Here is a 22105-nt window from a genome sequence, read left to right on the forward strand (position 1 = left end):
TGTGATAAGAATGGCACTGTGGTCTTCCTCCCCAAAATCATTAACTCCTGTCTAATCATGAGAAAAATATTAGACAAACCGAAATTGAAGGACTTACTACAAAATATCCAACTCGTACCTCTCAAAACTGCCAAGGCTTTCAAAACCAGGGCAAGTCTGAGAAGCCCTGAATCTAAGGAGACATGATGACTGAATGTAATGTGGTAACCTGGATGGGATCTTAGGACAGAAAAAAAGACTTTAATAAAAACTAAAAACTAAAAAAATCCAAAGAAAGTATGAACTTAGACAATAATAAAGTATCAATATTTGTTCATTGGTTGTGCCAAATGTACCATAGCAATGTTAGCAATATGGGAAACTGGGGTATATGGGAACTCTCTGTGATATTTTTGAAAATTTTCTGTCAAGCTAAAACTACTCTGACATTAAAAGTTTATCAATAGGGAATAACTCATCCCTAACATGGAATACTATGCAGCTGTAAAAAGAAAAGAGTGAGGACATTTTCTGGGTATTGTATGGGGAATTGTATATTGTTATTGAGTAAAGAAACGTGTAGAATTGTGTGCTTTTGTTTATGAAAGACAAACATGAGAATTTATGTTTTTGTTACATATACAAAGAAATACGGGGTGCCTGGGTGGCTCAGTCGTTAAGCGTCTGCCTTCGGCTCAGGTCATGATCTCAGGGTCCTGGGATCGAGCCCCTCATCATGCTCCCTGCTCAGTGGGGAGCCTGCTTCTCCCTCTCCCACTCCCCCTGCTTGTGTTCCCTCTCTTGCTGTGTCTCTGTCAAATAAATAAAATCTTAAAAAAAAAAAGAAATACTAGGAAAACACAGGTAAAAAACTAATAAAAACTTTCCATAGGTATCTAAAATATATAAAGAACTCCTACAACTCAATAGAACAAAAATAAATAACCCAATTTAAAAATAGGCAAAAGACTTGAATAGATATTTCTCCAAGGAAGATATTCAAAAGGCTAATAGATTCATGAAAAGATCACTAGTCATTAAGGAAATGCCAGTTCAAACCACAGTGAAATCTCACCCCATGCCTGTTAGAGTGGCCATCATCAAAAACAAGAGATAACGAATGCTGGCATGGATGTGAAAAAAGGGAACCCTTGTGCACTGTTGGTGGGATTGTAAACTGGGTACAAACACTATGGAAAACAGTAGGAAGTTTCCTCAAAAAATAAAAATAGAACAACCATATTATCTGGCAATCTAACTTCTGGGAGTATATCCAAAGGGAACCACAACACTAACTCAAAAAGATATCTGTACCCCCATGTTGGCATTATTTATAATAGCCAAGATATGGAAACAACCTAAGTGTCTATTGACGAATGAGTGAATAAAGAAGTTGTGGTGTATATATAACAGTGGAATGTTATTCATCCATAAAAACCAAAGAAATCCTACCATTTGTGACAACATGGATGGAACTTGAAGGCATTATGCTAAATGAAATACGTCAGGCAGAGAAAGACAAATACTGTATAATCATACTTACATGTGGAATTTAAAACAAACAAACAAAAGAAACAAAACACCAAACCTATAGAAAAGGAGATCAGACTTGTGGTTACCAGCAGTGGAAGGTGGTCAAGTTACAGACTTCCAGTTACAAGATAAATACTAGGGATGTGATGAACATGATGACTACAGTTAACACCACTGTGTGATATATAGGAAGGTTGTTAAGAGAGTAAATCCTGAGTTCTCATCACAAGGAAAAATTTTTTTTCCTTTCTTTCCTTTCTTTTCTTTTTATTGTATCTATATGAGATGGACGTTAGCTAAACCCATTGCAGCAATCATTTCACAATAAATCATGCTGTGTGCCTTAAACTTACACAGTGACATATGTCAATTATTTCTCAATAACAGTGGGGAAAAATTTTCTGTAGGGAAGGGTGTGGGAACTGGGCATGTGTGCAACAAAGGTTGAGGAAGTCTTTTCACAATATATCTTCACATATGGTTTTTGAACCATGTGAATATATCACCTATGCAAAAATTAAATTGTAAAAAAGAAAATATGACATGAAGAGTCCTATGCTTTGCAACCTTTTAGCTGAGTGTTCACAAACTAGAAACAGAATAAAGAGAAGTAAAACATTTTCATGAATCTTACATTCCAAATTTGACAAGATATTTCCATTTTAAATTTTTTCCATAACTTACAACTGACTTGAAAATATTTCTTTTGCATTAAATTTTATATTGTTGATATCAGTTAAAAAATGAATTTTAAAAACTTGAGCAGGATCCATCCAGCTACTCATAAACTAGGAGAGAGTGAAAGTACATATGTAAAACCTAACAAAAAAAAAAAAAAAAAAAGCCAGGAATCTAGTTTTTTCTTTTGGCAGGAAAAAAAAAAAAATCCTCCTAAACCTTTAAACCTAACAAAGTTATAACTATCATCGGGAAAGAATATAATTTTAGCCAAGCATGCCAGAGAAGGAGGTAAAGTCTGTTTATACTTAAACTAAGAGGTGGTAGTGGCCTGAGCCCACAGTGAACATTCCCATCCAGCAACATTTTAATAGAACAAGCACTGAAGAACATAGCTGGGGCTGTTAGCTGTAGCATGGTTGCCCACTAATAAAATTCTAGTGAGGGAACTGCATTTTCTGATGCAGTTTCTGATCTGTTCCTTGTCTCAAACTTGTGCTACAAGGCATACTGCAGACAGCCCACCTGGAATCAGAGTGGATCAAACTAAAAGAGTATGCAACATAGAAAATACACATTTTGGGGAGCCTGCGTGGCACGGTCGGTTGAGCAACTGACTCTTGGTTTCCACTTAGGTCCTGATCTCAGTATCCTGAGATCAAGCCCCAGGTCGGGCTCCACGCTCAGCATGGAGTCTGCTTGAAGATTCTCTGTCTCCCTCTGCTCCTCCTGCTCCTGTTCTCTCTCTCTCTCAAATAAATAAATAAATCTTTAAACAAACAAACAAACAAAAAAACAGTATTGATTTTGGGGTCTAGTTTTTCCAGAGCCTGACTGAGGGCAAGCTGGAGGATTGGGTATTTGACCTCTGTCCAGGTCCATGGGCCTAGATTTATTTCCCTGTATATAACATGACTATTAGCAAATAACCATAGAATACTTTTTAGTTCTATGAAATTGACTGTTTTCCCCTAAATAGGAATGATAATAATAGGTAACACTTGGGTAGGATTAACTTGTGCCAGTCACAGTGCATTTGCTTTCCAAATTCTGTCTCGTTTAATTCACACACAACCTTGAAATAGTTCTATTATTCTCCCCATTTTAAAAATGAGAAAAATAAATGAGATTTAGAAAGATTAAATAATTTCTTAAAGTCACAAGCATCAGCCCCAGTGAGAACTCACCCTCCCTACTACTATATCAAATGTTGCCAGATTTAGGCTGATTCTAAAAAGCACTACACATACATAATATACGAGCATACATATCATTTCAGTTTCCCAAGTATTTGGCATGCATGTCTTATTTAATCCTCACAACAGCACTATAATTTTGAAAATTGATCTTATTCTCATTTATAGATATAGAAAACGAAACTCAGATCACCTAGCTAGTCAGTAGCAGTTATAAGGTACTATCTTAAGTCTTCCAACTAATTATGTCTAGCATGTTCTTTCATTACCCTAAATTTTCAAAGATAAATTTTATTTCTAACAGCCCTTACTATTTAAATGGTTTAATCTTTCATATTTTAATCACATCACTAAATGTGATTTTTAAAAGAGCAAATATTTCAGTTAGATAAGTGAAATGATAACTTTCTTATTTTTAAAGCCGTTATCTATAGAAAGACATTAGACATAGAAAAACAGTTTTAAGGTGTCAATTATATTTCAACATAAGGAAATAGTCATATAAATGTATTTTTGTGCTTGATAAGTGTAATTACATCTAGAATTATAATCAATTATCTAAGAATTTCTTTTTTCTCTGCATCTCTAATTAATACTATTTTAGTAATAAAATGATTCAGATTTTTAATCCATTCATTTTTTTATTTTATTATGTTATGTTAATCACCATACATTACATCATTAGTTTTTGATGTAGTGTTCCATGATTCATTGTTTGTGTATAACACCCAGTGCTCCATTCAATACGTGCCCTCTTTAATACCTACATCACCAGGCTAACCCATCCCCCATCCCCCTCCCCTCTAGAACCCTCAGTTTGTTTCTCAGAGTCCATCGTCTCTCATGGTTCGTCTCCCCCTCCGATTTCCCCCCTTTCATTTTTCCCTTCCTACTATCTTCTTCTTTTTCTTAACATATAATGTGTTATTTGTTTCAGAGGTACAGGTCTGTGATTCAACAGTCTTACAAAATTCACAGCGCTCACCATAGCACATACCCTCCCCAATGTCTATCACCCAGCCACCCCATCCCTCCCACCCCATTCGTTTTTGAATTGCTTTTATCCAACAGATATTTCATTTCTGAAGTTATCCTAAGAAAGTTTCAAAAGAAGTTTATCATAGGAAAAGAAATATACAATAATAATTGAGCTCCCCTTAGAATGATATAGGAAAGCCCATTTATCCAGCAATAATTCGTGTATCTGACATATATAAAAGATGATCTGGAGGGTGAAAAAGGGACCAATTGCCATCCATTAAACCAGTTTTTAATTGTTATGTAGTTTGCTTCATTCTAATTCCTACAGATAGAAAAGAATCTAGAAGAAACAAATTGCAAATTAGTGTTTATAGTGTCTTCCTATAATTTTTAATTGCTTTACTGTGATTTTATCAGTAATCTGGGGTCATAACACATCCCAGAGTAAAAGAGTTGTTGTGTAACCGGAAGCTCTGTCCAACAATCAGCTTATGTTCTCATAAATCCTGTGCATTACCACCTCTTGCTGCCCTGAAAAATTCACTCCATTAGCAAGAAGTGGAAAGTTGACTGATGGTTTCCTGAGAGAGACCGAGGTTTGATTGGGACTGACTGGGCAGGTGGGGCTCACGTGGAACAGCACAGTGCTCCCCAGAGCCTTCCTCCAGGCCCCAAGCTGACACCTCTTCCAAGAAGCTGGTGCAACCTCGTCTTTGCTAGAGACTTTCAGCTCTCCACCTCCAGACTCTTCAGTTTTACCTCTACACTCGTCACCTGTCAGTGTGCGTGGTGTGTGTGAGGTAATATTTTGCCTGACACAAGTAAAAATGAGCATAATTAAATAGAAAAAGAAGATGGAAGTTCCTGTTTGTATTATAGATGCTATAAATGTTAAGTCTAAGGCTCTTGACATTTATCTACTTTTTTTTCAACTGGACATATGCCATACAAGATACTTTTGCTTTTTTGTTTGTTTTTAGTTGCAAGAAAAGATACCACAATCATTGACTTGTTTATTTTTGGTAATGGTGGCAAAGTGGTGTCAGCGTCACTCGGTGCTGTCATCTGGCTCTCACCACCACCACCACGCATACATTTGAGAAACAGCTTACATAAGTTATAAGTCTGTAGCTTGGAAAAGAAAAAAAAATATCTTGATGTTTTACATAAAAATACATATTTCTGGCATCTATTGAAAATCTTCAGTCCCAAATTCCCACATGTTAACAATCAGCCAAAGCCAAGTGTTGGTTGACTCTGTTCTTTTACATTTTCAGTTCTGAGTTCAACTCTCCTGTCTATAGTAACTGAATCTACCATGTAGGTCTTCCTCACCAACTAATCTAAACAACTTTTGTGTCATTTCTGTATATGCTCTTGTTCTAAGATCATTAAAAAGTATATTTTCCATTTTAAAGTAATTTTTAGGTAGATTTTAAATTATCTTTGCATCTTAAAATGGAAACAAATCTTTAGACAATTGTGTAGCGTTACAGTAATTTACAATTGTTGGGTGTGTCAGCTGCTATTCTTTTACACAAAATGTAATTATTAACTTATTAAAAAACATTGCTATTACCATTGTCCTCACAAATATTGAAAAAGTAAATATTTGCACATTTAAGGACATCTTGGATTATTTTGTTCCCAAAACATCTATCAAAATAATGCTTAAGCTCTGGATCTTATTTTAGCACTGCATATGTCCTTGGAAGACAGCATAAAATGGCTTGGAGAAGTTATGGCTGAAATAGGACCATCCCATTCACAGAAAAATGAGGAATGGAATGTCTTTAATATAAAACAAGCCAATGCTGTCATCGATTACTTAAAAATCAGGTATGGATTTTTTTTTCAGTAGCATTTGTTTTCATTTCATTATCTTTTACAAAATGTCTATTAAATAGAAATGAATTCAAATTTTAGACATTTACAGAATTTATGCTGTAATTAACCCAGCCAATAATGAGATAATATTAAAATTTTTCATCCAATAAATAAAATTCAGGACATTGAGTTTTTGGCTAACCTTCCATTCTTAAAAAAAGGTTTGTATTTGACAAGTACAATTTCATCTAGAATTATCCAAAAATTTCTTTTTTCTCTGAATCTCTAATTAATATCATTTTATTAACAAAATTATTCTTTCAGATTAATCAGACTTGGTTACAATAGACTATATTTTAGTAGTTGGCCTTGAAATCAAAATTTTACATTTTAGAATAACAGTCATTTCCATTTAAAGATTTATTTTAAATGTTTTGTATTAGAAATTAAAGAGATTTATGTGCAAGCTTCCTCAAGTTTATTATTTGCCCTGAAATATTTTGTAGTATTGATCAATTAAACTCATTAAGTTTCTCTTTATGCTTAGAAAATGATGGTGAATGGAAGGAAAGTATTTTTATTACAGTGATTCTTCATTGGTGAACTAAGAAATCTGTCTTTTTATATAATCTGTCACAAGGTCTGCATTAGGGCATGCATCTCTCCCAAGGGACATTTTTAGAGTTTGCAAATATTTAAACAAGAGTTGGTAAAAATATTTTTTTGCCTAACTAAAAGCTTCTGCAGAATATCTTTTTTCCTTCATTATTATATACTGCAGTGTTTTCCAATTTTAAATTTTAGAATTCCAAAATAAAGGGTGCTGCATGATGTCCTAGACATGCTCATAATTTGCTTGACAAGGATCCTGGCTGTAGTCTGGAAGCTTTTTAAATATTAACTTGTTTAATTTGATAATGCTTATATACTGGTTTCTGGCATGAATTAATAATAGTATATGATATAATATGTTTTTATATGATAGCACTTGATATAATTTTATTTCTTAATATAAAACATATACCTCCAAATGTGTGTCTCTCACTAAAAGCTACAGTACTCTTCATATCAATTAGAATAAAGCAAGGTCCTTGCGTGGGAGGAAGGAAGGGAGTGGAAATCCAGAATTGGAGAACCCGTTCCCCAAGGTCTTTCTGCCCATCAGAATCACTGGGTGAGGGGAATTCTCTGCACATTTGTATAGCATCCTTCTTTCCCTCCTTTATCTATTTGAGACCACCAGGTCTCTCTTTGAAGAACACATTATATCTGAGCTCTAAGCTCCGGAGGTTTATAATAGGCACCAGGACTGATAGTTAACCATAAGAGCTAAACCCATGCAGGCACCCTAATCACACCTTCTAGGTGGTGAAAGATGGCACTTCTTTTCTCTTTTGTCTTGTCTCTCTGGACAAACACTCATCAGTGAATTTCTTGACATTTCATTTCAGAAAATGATTAAGTTAGGAAGGGATGTCAGTGTTAGTCACCATTGAACGTTTACCTGGGTAACTTTACTTACCAAAAATTTCTGGTCTCATTTCTAAAAACAACAACAAAAAAGTAATTTTTGAAAGATTACTAATCTCCCATGTAAAGTAAATGAGAACTATTTTTGATGCATTAAATCTTCATATTGTGATTTCAAAGATATTGTACATTTTAAATGCATCTGTTACAGAAAATAAAATATCAGTTAGTATGATATCTAGAATTGATACTGAAATTGTGTAAAGAAAAGTGTCCTTTTCTACAATTCCTATTTAGAATGACTCATAGGTCCACAAATATAAATTTAATGGCAATTAAATCATATAATATTTTTCATTTTAATGACTACAAAGAAGTTTTATAAATATGAAGCTAACTCAATTGTTGAAAGTATAAGCATGTTTCAATTTAATCTGATATTAAATTTACTCAACCAGTGAAAGCCCTCATCAATTTAGGGAGAGTAGTTTTTAGAATATGACCTATAGCACATGAAACTTAACTGGCAATAAGATTAAAATTTTATTCGATACTGTTAATAGGATCTAAATTGTATATTCCATCATGTGTCTGTGATTTGAAAAAAAAACTAATATCAAAACTCCTCTCTAACACTGCTGTAAGTACTGACCAATCTACTCATGCAATATATACATTGATATATTTTATGTAATATATACTAATATACATGCTACTGCAGCTTTCCAATATAAGACATCATTTAGATATATCTGGTCCACATACGCTTCTGTCATTGTGTATTCTACCTCTTCCTTGGGAATTAGGTGAAGGTAATGTGCACAGGCATTTACTCAATATAAGAAAATCAAAACTGTCCCTCTGTGCACAACAGGGTATCCTACTTCCTGGCATGGAGCCCAGATGTCTTGACCCATTTTATTTCTCCCTTTGATTTAGAACTAAGACAAGTTGTTTGACAAAATAGTCTAGGGGCTTGAGTCAGCTGGAAGTCTTCCTAGCAAAGGAAGGAGGAAATGTATTCCCATAGCAGAGGTGTCACTTTGTTCCCATAGGAAGTCATCTAATAGTTCCTTGCTAAAGTTAGAGAACCTCAACCAATATGGGGACCAGAGTGAGGCAATGGAGGCAACTTGACCTGGCCCTGAAAAATGCTTCCTCCTTAGGTGTCCCCCTCCCCTCATCTGTTTTACCCTAGTCCTGGCCTTGCCCCAGCTTGCATCTTTGACCACTGCATCCAAGTCATGAATTTTATTTTCATTGTAAGAAGAGAATTTCCCTTTTGGCTGAGACAATCTAATTCCTATATGTAATGAGGAGAATAAGGCTGAAAGATTATAAAATTGCAGGAAGGAAGATTTATGAATTAACTTCTTTGTGTAACATGAGATGGAAGGAAAATTTTAGACTAATTCACTGAGAGGAAGCCAAGTTATTTCCAAATACTCTATAGTCTTTAATTTTTCTACTAAAAATCAGTTATTGCCAGTGTAATATTTTTAACCTTAAAGCTTTCTCTAGGTAAGCGATGTAAGGGAAGGAGAACTTGAATTTATTTTGCTTCATTGAACCATCAAACTTCACTAATCTTGATGTATTTTCTAGCCAATAAATCAAAGTAATGTCAAAAGCTAAGTTAGTTTTCTGAGTGTTGATGAGTAATTTGAATATACGAGGTTTTTTTTAAAAAAACAAACAAACATGACTGAGTCTGCATACCCATCACTTTTTAATGGATTGTGTTAATAGTGAAATCAACTGCTGATATAACAGAGAGACCCATCTGCCTGAGGATTTCTTCATTGATTTCAAATGAATTGAAACTTTGATCCATTACAGCATTCAGGAGAAGCCATTATTATACATGCTCTGTAGCTACATTTTGCAATGTTAATTTCTCAGTTACATTAAAATCAATTTTCTTAAATAGCAAAAGGCATCAGAGTGAAAGAGAAACCACTAAGACAATTTTTTTGTTCTTGGGCATTTTGCTGTATTATGAGTCTATTAATTTTCCCAACCAGCAGGAAGAGAATTAGAAAAATTCAAATATCACAAACAGGATATTAGAAATCAGCCCTTCAGTAAATTTTTAACTCTCAATAATACATCGCTGAGATCTTTAAACTTACTAGAAAAACTTGTTTTAAGACTCGTATCCTTTAGCTCATCACAGTTTTTATACACTGACCACCTAGTCTTTGGGTAGAAACTGAAGAAATTATCTTTCTTAAATTAATTCCTCTCTTTGACATGTGATCAAATATTCTACAAGAAAACCAGACAACTTCTAAATGGATTTCAATTCATGTTGCAGCATTTTCAGGTGTTATCAGAGATTAATTTAATCTTGAAACAGTTTGAGAACATGAGAAGTAATTGATATGGAAGTAGATTATAGAATTCGGTGCCATTCATTCCAGGGGAAATTGACTCCAGTTTGAAGCAAAACATGAAATGTGAAATTTGGTGTTATTTAGAGGCAGTGCATTACTTCATTGTCAACCAAAACAAGTCATGATGCAATCTAATTGCTTCCTTTTCCCAAACCTATCCACTCATCACAGATTAATTTACCGATCTTATATTAGGTACTGTGTTATACTGTCAATGTCTCAAAAAAGTAAATCATTAGTTTCTCACCATTTCTGGACAATTCATTTGGAATAAAAGAGGTAGCTAACTCTATATTAGTGTTTAATGTCTTTCGCTTGGTCACTATGAACAACTTTCCTTTAATAAATACTCTTATTCATTTGTTTTCTTTCCTAAAATAAACTTATCAGAGTTGCACATTTATTTTGTATTTCAGCTTATTTCAACACTACAAGCTATATGAGTTTCTATTCTACTCTACCAGGGAAGAAATTGTGATAGGAACTGAGGTAAGTAATTTATCTAGATGGAACCAATTAAGCTGAATCACTTAATGCATGCTGATCAGCATCTGGATCTTTAACTGCTTAAAGCAACTTCTTGTCAAGATTACTCAAGTGTTAATATAACCAACTACTAGTTTGCAAAAAGAATAATTACATAAAGTGAGCTTTGGATTAAGAAAATAAGCTGTCTTTTGGCATTAAAAGCACTGTTAATCACATATACTTTATGTATTTATGGATTATTTGACAAAGCAAAATTGAATGGGTTATGTATGTCTTCATACAAAGAAAATTGGGAAAAGTGAGATAAATTAATTCAGTTAAATCTCTTCTAATTTCACATTTTTTTTCCAATCTACTCATTTTTTAAGGTCTAATTCAAATCCCACTTCCTCAGTGAAGCAAACCTTCCTTAATTCACAGCATCTCAAAGGAAGGGTTTAGACAAAGTCTTTAATCACATTCTGTTATTTTATTCTAGTTGATCTCTTTCTGGTGAATACTGGCTACTCTTACTACACCAATAAGCACATAACTATGCACTATCCTATATGGTTTTCTAATTATTTTTTGTGGATTAATATAGTCAACACAATTCAACTGTAATTTCCTTGAAGGCAAGGATGAGGTACTGTTTTTCTACCAAAGCATAGAGTATACTGCACCATAGTGGCCCCTCAATTAATACAATGTGATTCAGTGACGTTGAATACAATAACATTTCTGCAAAAAATGATCTACCTGAAGATACCTTGGAAGAGCTTTACATATTAATTACATATTCATAATTGCTATAAATTAATCCTGGGTAAGAAAACATCAGGGTGCCTGGGTGGCTCAGTTGGTTAAGCGACTGCCTTCAGCTCAGGTCATGATCCTGGAGTCCCTGGATCGAGTCCCGCATCGGGCTCCCTGCTCGGCGAGGAGCCTGCTTCTCCCTCTGACCCTCCCCGCTCTTATGTGCTCTCTCTCATTCTCTCTCTCTCAAATAAATAAATAAAATCTTAAAAAAAAAAAAAAAAGAAAAAGAAAACATCTTAAGGACACTAAAGATGCCATAAAAAGTGCTCCTCAGGTTCTCAACTACTGGAGGAGGCTATGTTGCCCAGAAGTATCAGACAGGACTTGCTATGGTCACAAACAGTGAATAAGGGTATATTTATGTGAGCTTTATAATTTTCTGATATTAAGTACCAGGTGGAGTGTGCCAACTTTCTGTCTGCCAGAGTGTTGTTATTCTGGAGTTTATAAAATGCTTACTTCATAAACATCTCAGTCACTGTTACTCATCCTCCATGTGGGTACTTGTTCTAATGCTGGCCTTTTAAGTGAATTGAAGGAAAACAAGGAGCCCTTTTTGCTTTTGACTTTCCTTAAAATTTCTTCTTTGTGGTCTCCTCATACTATATTTTAAATTAGATGTCACTTGACAGTTTTACTGAAAACATTTCCATTGGAGAATTACATCATGTAGTGTGCAACAGTGTTGCAATAAAGATCAGTATAGATACAATCCTATCTCATCTATTCAGCAAAACTTTGGGAAAATGATAATGACTTCAACAGCAGCATAAGCAGATATTTAGAATCATCAAGAAAAAATTTCATAAAGAACTCCCTTTTCCCTTTGTTAGTTGCACAATTGTGCCTTTCTTCTTTGTTGTAAGGATATATTTAGGTGACATTTATGCTTATGGAAAGATAAAATGGAGAAAGTAGACTGGGATTGGCGTCTTTATTTTACTTTGTCTTTTGTATTTTCTCCAAGCTGACCAGAGCTATAAAAAGAAAAAAATCTTTAATGAAGGGATATTGGGTCTTCAAGAATTAGACCACTCATGGTATTTTAAAGGATTAACCAAAGCAGATATTATACTACAATATTTAATGGCATTGTAGCAGTGTCTGATAACCCTTGGTGCAAATATGTTTTTTAATTAACAACCTTTCATAGACGAGGCAGAGGTCTGCCCCCCTAATATGATTATTCATGCTGACCTCAGTGCTCTGGGACCAAATAAGGTCCACACAACAATTGCATAAATGTTCCAAGTTTAAGTCTCAGGCTAGTGTCCAAATTAAAGAACACTGACAAAATTTAGTTTCTTCCTTAATTGTGGATAGGCGATTATAACAAAACACATAAATCCCCTCTAAGGATAATTACTAAATATTAATTTCTATTATGAAAAGAATATAAATAAACCATACTCATACTTTTCTTGGGTTTTAGTTAAAAGAATTGTTGGTTTATTTGTTTGTTTTTTAATTTAGCGATCATTTCTGGCTATCTCTACTCACCTTTTCCAAGAAATTTCATGTTATGCTTAGATCATAGAGGCACATTTTCAGTAAATCATTATTCTTGACTTGAGATGCTTCATAATCTAGAAATATTTCTATAGATACAGTTCTGTAAATGACATGTTTTGTAGTTCATTCAGTGGTTCACAGATCATATATGTTGAAAGGCAGTAAACAACCACAATGAACTAGGATAATGACAGAATGGAAGCAGCAAATTCCCTTGGTTGTAGCCTCCTGAGAGGATGAAGTATATGAGTTTCACTCACTATTTACAGAGATGAGCCACTGAATTCTACTCCTGAAACCAATATTGCACGGTGTTAACTAAAATTTAAATATAAATAAATAAGATGGAAACGAACTAACTAACTAAAGAGGTGAGGACTCCCTTTTAGTCACTTAAGCCAGGAGTTCTCCAAGTCTTGTTTTGATAATGCAATTAGCCCACAGATCCTCTGACACAAGAATTGTAAGGTAATCAGATTCTCCTTTGGGGATATGTATCTTCTCCTTGACCTAAGGCCACACCCGGAAAGAAACCTGGAAACTGCTATGTTCTTTGCTTTTATTACCTAAAAACTACACAAAACATTTAATAATTGCACACAAAGAACACTATCAGATATTAGCAATGGTGATGACCAAAAACTCATAGCAGATACCCAAAGTCATGGTTCTAGTCAGGTATCTACCACCAGGCATCTGTTAAAATGAGATGATGCAACTATAAAATTATTTGTTTATTCATTCAACATACGTTACCAGGTCCCTATTACATTGTAGGTTTTGTTAACTTCCAAGGACACACAATGATAAGCAACAATTCTTGTCCTCAAGGAGTTGACTGTCTAATGAGAGGAGAAAGGTGATTAAATAATTAATTATAGGAGGGGGGAAAGATGGCGGAGGAGTAGGGGACCCTATTTCAACTGGTCCCCAGAATTGAGCTCGATATCTACCAGACCACTCTGAGCATCCACGAAACCAGCCTGAGATGTAAGAAGATCTGGATCTCTACAAACAGAATATTGCAGGTGGTTGGTTTTGAGGTAGGAGGCAGGGAGCCGTGAGTCTGTGGGCAGATATCAGAGGATAAATGGCAGTGGGAGGGTGCCTCACAGTGGGGATCCTACACTGCTGGTGAGCGACAGCCTAGCACACTGCAGTAGGGGCACAAACTCGCAGACTGGTAGCGGTGGGGAAAGGACTCTAGGGCAGCCCCCAGGGCAGAAACCCAGAGCGGCAGGGTCCAACGCACACAAACTGTGAGCGGCTGGCGGTTTTAGAAGCATGAAGGGCAGAGACGTGGCCTGACCTGGAGGCAGGAGTGGGGGCACTGCGGAGGGGCACACAACCCAGGACGCTGCAGTTTATAGCAGCACGGACAGAAACGGAGATGGTGTGGCCTGGAGAGCTCACTGAAGAACAGACTGCGGTCTCTCTGCTCTGAGGCAGAGGGTTGGAAATGGTCTCTTCTGCTCTGACTCACGAAAGAGACGCGGAAAGCCGCCAGGGAAAGCCGCCAGAGAACAAAAGCCCCAAAGACTCATTCCCGCTGAACCCATCCCCCGCCACGGGGGGGCAGGGCAACTCCGCCCAAACAGGGTTGCCTGAGTAACAGTGTGGCAGGCCCCTCCCACAGAAGACAGGCTGGGAAAACAAGAGGCCAGCAACCCTAAGGTCCCAAGAAAACAGGTGCATCTTGCTTGGGTTCTGGTCAATAATTTGGACTCTATACATTCCCTCAAACACCCATCAACAGAATGACTAGGAGGAAGAGCCCCCAAAATAGAAAAGACTCAGAGATTATGACTTATGCTGCAGATTTACAAATGGATACAGATATAACCAAGATGTCGGAGATGGAATTCAGACTAGCAATTGTGAAGACAATGGCTAGAATGGAGAAATCAATTAATGGAAACATAGAGTCTCTAAGGGCAGAAATAAAAGGTGAATTGACAGAACTTAAAAATGCTATCAATGAGATCCAATCCAATCTAGATAATCTAACAGCTAGGGTAACTGAGGCAGAAGAGCGAATAAGTGACTGGAAGACAATATAATAGATAAAAAGGGAAGAGAGGAGGCCAGGAAAAACAATTCAGAATCCATGAAAATAGAATCAGAGAAATAAGTGACATCATGAAGCATTCCAATGTCAGAATAATTGGAATCCCGGAGGGAGTGGAGAGAGAGAGAGGACTAGAAGATGTATTTGAGCAAATCGTAGCTGAGAACTTCCCTAATCTGGGGAATGAAACAAACATTTGAGTCCTAGAGGCAGAGAGGACCCCTCCTAAGATCAAGGAAAACAGGCCAACACCCCGGCATGTAATAGTAAAACTTGCAATCTTAGAACCAAGGAAACCATCTTAAGGGCACTTAGGGGGAAGAGATTCCTTACATACAGAGGGAGGAAGATCAGAATAACGTCAGACCTATCCACAGAGACCTGGCAAGCCAGAAAGGCCTGGCAAGACATATTCAGGGTACTAAATGAGAAGAACATGCAGCCAAGAATACTTTATCTGGCAAGGCTGTCATTTAGAATGGATGGAGAGATGCAGAACTTCCACAACCAGCAGAAACAAAGAATATGTGACCACTAAGCCAGCCCTGCAAGAAATATTAAAGGGGGTTCTATAAAAGGAGAAAGACTCCCAAGAGTGATATACAACAGAAATTTACAGGGACAATCTATAAAAACAATGTCTTCACAGGCAACATGATGACAATTAATTCATATCTTTCAATAATCACTCTCAACGTGAATGGCCTAAACGCTCCCATAAAACAGCACAGCATTGCAGATTGGATAAAAAGACAGGACCCATCCATATGCTGTCTACAAGAGACTCATTTTGAACCTAAAAATACATCCAGACTGAAAGTGAAGGGATGGCGATCCATCTTCCATGCCAGCGGACCTCAAAAGAAAGCTGGGGTAGCAATTCTTATATCAGACAAATTAGATTTTAAACTAAAGTCTGTAATAAGAGACACAGAAGGACACTATATAATTCTTAAAGGGTCTATCCAACAAGAAGATCTAACAATTGTAAATATCTATGCCCCCAACATAGGAGCAGCCATCTACATAAGCCAACTGTTAACCAAAATAAAGAGTCATATTGATAACAATACATTAATTGTAGGAGACCTCAATACTCCACTCTCAGCAATGGACAGATCATCTAAGCAGAAAATCAACAAGGAAACAAGAGCTTTGAGTGATACATTGGACCAGATGGACCTCAGAGATATTTACAGAACATTCCACCCTAAAATAACAGAATACTCATTCTTCCCGAGCGCACATGGAACTTTCTCCAGAATAGACGACATACTGGGTCACAAATCAGGTCTCAACCGATACCAAGAGGTTGAGATTATCCCCTGCATATTCTCAGACCACAATGCTCTAAAACTGGAACTCAATCACAAGAAAAAATTTGGCAGAAATTCAAACACTTGGAAGCTAAAGACCACTCTGCTTAAGAATGTTTGGGTCAACCAGGAAATCAAAGAAGAACTTAGACAATTCATGGAAATCAATGAGAATGAAAACACATTGGTCCAAAACCTATGGGATACTGCAAAGGCGGTCCTAAGGAGGAAATACATAGCCATCCAAGCCTCACTCAAAAAAACAGAAAAACCCTGAATTCACCAACTAACTCTACACCTTAAAGAACTAGAGAAAAAGCAACAAACGATGCCTAAGCCATGTATTAGAGGAGAAATAATTAAAATTAGAGCAGAAATCAATGAATTAGAAACCAGAAACACAGTAGATCAGATCAACGAAACTAGAAGTTGATTCTTTGAAAGAATTAATAAGATTGATAAACCACTGGCCAGACTTACCCAAAAGAAAAGAGAAAGGATCCAAATTAATAAAATTATGAATGAAAGGGGAGAGATCATGACTAACACCAAGGAAATAGAAACAATTATTAGAAATTATTATCAACAACTATATGCCAATAAACTGAACAATCTGGATGAAATGGAGGCCTTCCTGGAAACCTATAAGCTGCCAAGACTGAAACAGGAAGAAATTGACAACCTGAATAGGCCAATAACCAGTAATGAGATTGAAGCAGTGATCAAAAACCTCCCAAAAAACAAGAGTCTAGGGCCTGATGGATTCCCTGGGGAATTCTATAAACATTCAAAGAAGAAATAATACCTATTCTACTGAAGCTGTTTCAAAAAATAGAAACAGAAGGAAAACTTCCAAACTCATTCTATGAGGCCAGCATTACCTTAATCCCCAAACCAGGCAAAGACCCCATCAAAAAGGAGAATGTCAGACAGATATCCCTGATGAATATGGATTCCAAAACCCTCAACAAAATCCTAGCTAATAGGATCCAACAATCCATTAAAAGGATCATCCACCACGACTAAGTGGGATTTATCCCCGGGATGCAAGGGTGGTTCAACATTCGCAAATCAATCAATGTGATAGAACACATTAATAAGAGGAGGGAGAAGAGCCATATGGTCCTCTCAATTGATGCAGAAAAAGCATTTGACAAAATACAACATCCTTTCCTGATTAAAACTCTCCAGAGTATAGGGATAGAGGGAACATTCCTCAAGTTCATAAAATCCATCTATGAAAAACACACAGCGAATATCATCCTCAGTGGGGAAAAGCTGAAAGCCTTTCCCTTAAGATCAGGAACACGTCAAGGATGCCCACTCTCGCCACTATTGTTCAACATAGTACTAGAAGTCCTAGCAACAGCAATCAGACAACAAAAAGAAATAAAACATATTCAAATTGGCAAAGAAGAAGTCAAACTCTCTCTTTTCGCAGATGACATGATACTTTATGTGGAAAACCCAAAAGACTCCACCCCCAAATTACTAAGAACTCATACAGCAATTCAGTAATGTGGCAGGATACAAAATCAATGCACAGAAATCAGTTGCTTTCTTATACACTAACAATGCAACTGTAGAAAGAGAAATTAGAGAAATGATTCCATTTACAATAGCACCAAAAACCATAAGATACCTTGGGATAAACCTAACCAAAGAGGTAAAGGATCTATACTCTAGGAACTACAAAACACTCATGAAAGAAATTGAAGACACAAAAAGATGGAAAAATCTTCCATGCTCATGGATCGGAAGAATAAACATTGTTAAAATGTCTATGCTACCCAGAGCAATCTATACCTACAATGCCATCCCAATCAAAATTCCAATGACATTTTTCAAAGTGCTGGAACAAACAATCCTAAAATTTGTATGGAATCAGAAAAGACCCTGAATCACCAAGGAAGTGTTGAAAAAGAAAAACAAAGCTGGGGGCATCACATTGCTGGATTTCAAGCTATATTACAAAGCTGTGATCACCAAGACAGCATGGTACTGGCACAAAAACAGACATATAGACCAATGGAACAGAACAGAGAGCCCAGATGTGGACCCTCAACTCTATGGTCAAATAATCTTCGGCAAAGCAGGAAAAAACATGCAATGGAAAAAAGACAGTCTCTTCAATAAATGGTGCTGGGAAAATTGGACAGCCACATGCAGAAGAATGAAACTGGACCATTCTCTAACACCATTCACCATTCACCAAACTCAAAGTGGATGAAAGACCTCAATGTAAGACAGGAATCCATCCAAATCCTAGAGGAGAACATAGGCAGTAACCTCTTTGACATCGCCCACAGCAACGTCTTTCAAGATACATCTCCAAAAGCTAGTGAAACAAAAGCAAAAATGAACTTTTGGGACTTCATCAAGATAAAAAGCTTCTGCACAGCAAAGGAAACAGTCAACAAAACAAAGAGGCAACCCACAGAATGGGAGAAGATATTTGCAAATGACACTACAGATAAAGGGCTGGTATCCAAGATCTAGAGAGAACTTCTCAAACTCAACACCGAAAAAACAAATAATCAAGTCAAAAAGTGGGCAAAAGATATGAAAAGACACTTCTCTGAAGAAGACATACAAATGGCTAACAGACACATGAAAAAATGTTCGTCATCATTAGCCATCAGGGAAATCCAAACCAAAACCACATTGAGATACCACCTTACACCAGTTAGAATGGCCAAAATGGACAGGGAAAGAAACAACAAATGTTGGAGAGGTTGTGGAGAAAGGGGAACCCTCTTACACTGTTGGTGGGAATGCAAGCTGGTACAGCCACTTTGGAAAACAGTGTGGAGGTTCCTCAAAAATTTTAAAATAGAGCTACCCTATGACCCAGCAATTGCACTCCTGGGTATTTACCCCAAAGACACAGATGTAGTGAAAAGAAGGGCCATATGCACCCCAATGTTCATAGCAGCAATGTTCGCAATAGCCAAACTGTGGAAAGAGCCGAGATGCCCTTCAACAGATGAATGGATAAAGAAGATGCGGTCCATATATACAATGGAATATTACTCAGCCATCAGAAAGGATGAATACCCAACTTTTACATCAACATGGATGGGACTGGAAGAGATTATGCTAAGTGAAATAAGTCAAGCAGAGAAAGTCAATTATCATATGGTTTCACTTATTTGTGGAACATAAGGAATAGCATGGAGGACATTAGGAGAAGGAAAGGAAAAATGGGGGGGGGGAATTGGAGGGAGAGATGAACCACGAGAGACTATGGACTCTGAGAAACAAACAGGGTTTTAGAGGGGAGGGGGGAGGGGGGATTGGTTAGCCCAGTGACGGGTATTAAGGAGGGCATGTACTGCATGGAGCACTGGGTGTTATATGAAAACAATGGATCGTGGATCACCACATCAAAAACCAATGATGTATTGTATGGTGACTAACATAACATAATAAAATTAAAATATATAATTAATTAATTAATTATAGTATAGGACCCAAAGTGTTATGATCCTATGGGAACAAATAGAAGACAAAGAGAAACATCTAACCTGTAGGTTTAAGGCTTATAGAGGTTTCTAAGAACAAATCTAATGGTTGTGAATGAGTTAGGCAGTGTACTGTAATTTCTTTTGGTGCCATGAAAGAAATCCCTCTCAAAATAGTTCAAACAATTTAAAAAAAAATGGAAGGGTATATTATTTGATCACGAACTGGTAAATAGAAAGTGAGCCTGACTAAGTTTAACTGGCTCTAAGTAGTCAAACAATGTGAACATGTGAATGTGTGTATGTATGCATGCATATATCACAATTCTCATCTCTTTTAGACCTTTTTCTTCTCTTTTCCCTGATTCTTTTGTTTTGGTCTCATTGCCCTCTACTGCACACAGTCCTTCCCCCAACTGGTGGGAGACATGACAGAGGCAGCTCCAGTTTAGCAACTCCAAGAGAAAGGGACATTCCTCCTCACATTGTTGACATTATTGGCTATGCTTCTGCCATGTGTCCACTCTCGATTAATCACCGTGGCCTGAGGAGTGGAGTAATGCTACTAGAAGATCCAAGGAGGCCATATTGAATGGGTGACAGAGGATGAATAGATCCCCAAAAGAAATAGAAAGAGCCTTTGCAAAAGGGAAGAGTGACTTTATCAAAAGAGTGAACTAAGCGGACATGTGTGACTCTTCCATCCAAAATTCCATGAGAGGCCAAAAATTTCAAAAATCCATAAATCTATGGATAAAAATTTTATGACATGTAAAATTACAGATTGCTGTTTACATGAAACCACAGCCTCATACATACAAAGAAGATGCTACAGAGTAAATGAAGTTTCCGTAGGCATCCCTGACTGATACAGAAGTGGGAGAAAGCTTTAGAAGGAAAAAAGCATGTAGGGGACTGCTTTCAGAGCAAATGCACCACTCAGCCCCATCATCCTCTGCTGCTTGTGCAGAGCACAGGGATTCCATAGTATTTGCTCCCAAACTAAAGAAACTAGTATGGACATTGACACCAAAGAGGAGAGAGTTCTGACGTTTCCAGAAGAAATGACAAATATACTCTGAGTATAAGGTACTGGCACATCTAACTACCCCTATTATATCCTATAGTCTCTGGTGGCAAGCTTTGGCAAACAAACATCTCCAGGCAGCCCAAAATCACCAAGCAGTTGAGGAAAATAAAATCACAGATAGATATGAAACTCTATTAACAAGCAATGAATAGCTAAAGAACAGAGTTGATAGAGCAAATGTAGAAGACTTTAAGTCTGATTAATATTCTCAAGAAAGTTTGAAAGTTTATTGTATTCTTGAAAAAGGAACTAATAGAGATCATGGAAATTTAAACTAAGATTTGAAAGCTTTTAATAAAGTATCAGGTATATTATGTTGAAAATCTAGAAAAAAACATACTTGGAACTGTAAATTACCAATATTTACTTGAGGGGATGTAGAAAATCTTAATAGAGAGATAATTATATAAGACATTGAAAAATCCAAATGTAAAAAATGGCTTCAGATCTCGAAGATTTTACAGGCTAGTTTCACCAACATTTCTAAAGTAGATAATTCCCTTTTATATAAAAATTATGATAGAGGATAGAAGGAGTTGATGAGCTTTCAACTCATTCTTTGATGTTAGTATAATTCTGAGAATGCTTTCAACTTATTCTATGAATTGGTAATGATTTATAACCAAAAGTGAAAAAGAGTAATGCAAAGCTAGGGCAATATCAGGTATGAAAATAGATACAACAAGTGAAATATACAAGTGAAATATAGCAGAAGATTAGATGTTCAAATAGGATTTATTCCATATGTGGAAGGGTGGTTTAACAGTGAGATATTTATTAATGCAATTCAGTACATTATCAGCTTCAGGGGAAAAAACCCAAGTGACCATCTCAATAGATATGGTAAAGTATTTGATAAAATTAGACACCCATTTTTCATTTAAAAAAAAACCTTCAGTTAATCAGTAAATATAATTATATTCTTTTTTTTTTAAGATTTTTTATTTATTTGATAGAGAGAGACACAGCGAGAGGGAACACAAGCAGGGGGGGAATGGGAAAGGGAGAAGCAGGCTCCCCACTGAGCAGGCAGCCTGATGCGGGCTCGATTCCAGGACCCTGGGATCATGACCCGAGCCAAAGGCAGATCCCTAAAGACTGAGCCACTCAGGGGCCCCAGTAATTTATAATTATATTCTTAACTGAGAAAAGAAACTCTCTAAAAATATCTAATGAAGATATTAAAATACCCATAAAGAATAAGACAAAGCTGATTATTATTACCAACATTGCTTTTTATTTTTATTTTTTTATTATTATTATGTTATGTTAATAACCATACATTACATCATTAGTTTTTGATGTAGT

At 36.3% G+C, this 22105-nt stretch overlaps 1 protein-coding gene across 1 annotated transcript in view; it reads left to right on the forward strand.

Moving 5' to 3' along the window:
- The window catches only part of LOC118019563 (ciliary-associated calcium-binding coiled-coil protein 1-like), a 130889-nt gene that overhangs the window by 27581 nt on the left and 81203 nt on the right, over positions 1 to 22105 (forward strand). Inside the window, exons 4-5 of the mRNA XM_035018900.1 lie at positions 6062 to 6206; positions 10477 to 10549. Of these exons, the coding sequence (XP_034874791.1) occupies positions 6062 to 6206; positions 10477 to 10549 (218 nt within the window). The remainder of the gene's footprint in view (positions 1 to 6061; positions 6207 to 10476; positions 10550 to 22105) is intronic.

Source organism: Mirounga leonina, unplaced genomic scaffold (assembly GCF_011800145.1).
Source record: "Mirounga leonina isolate KUSES-001 unplaced genomic scaffold, KU_Mleo_1.0 Mir_108, whole genome shotgun sequence".
Taxonomy (NCBI): Eukaryota; Metazoa; Chordata; class Mammalia; order Carnivora; family Phocidae; genus Mirounga; species Mirounga leonina.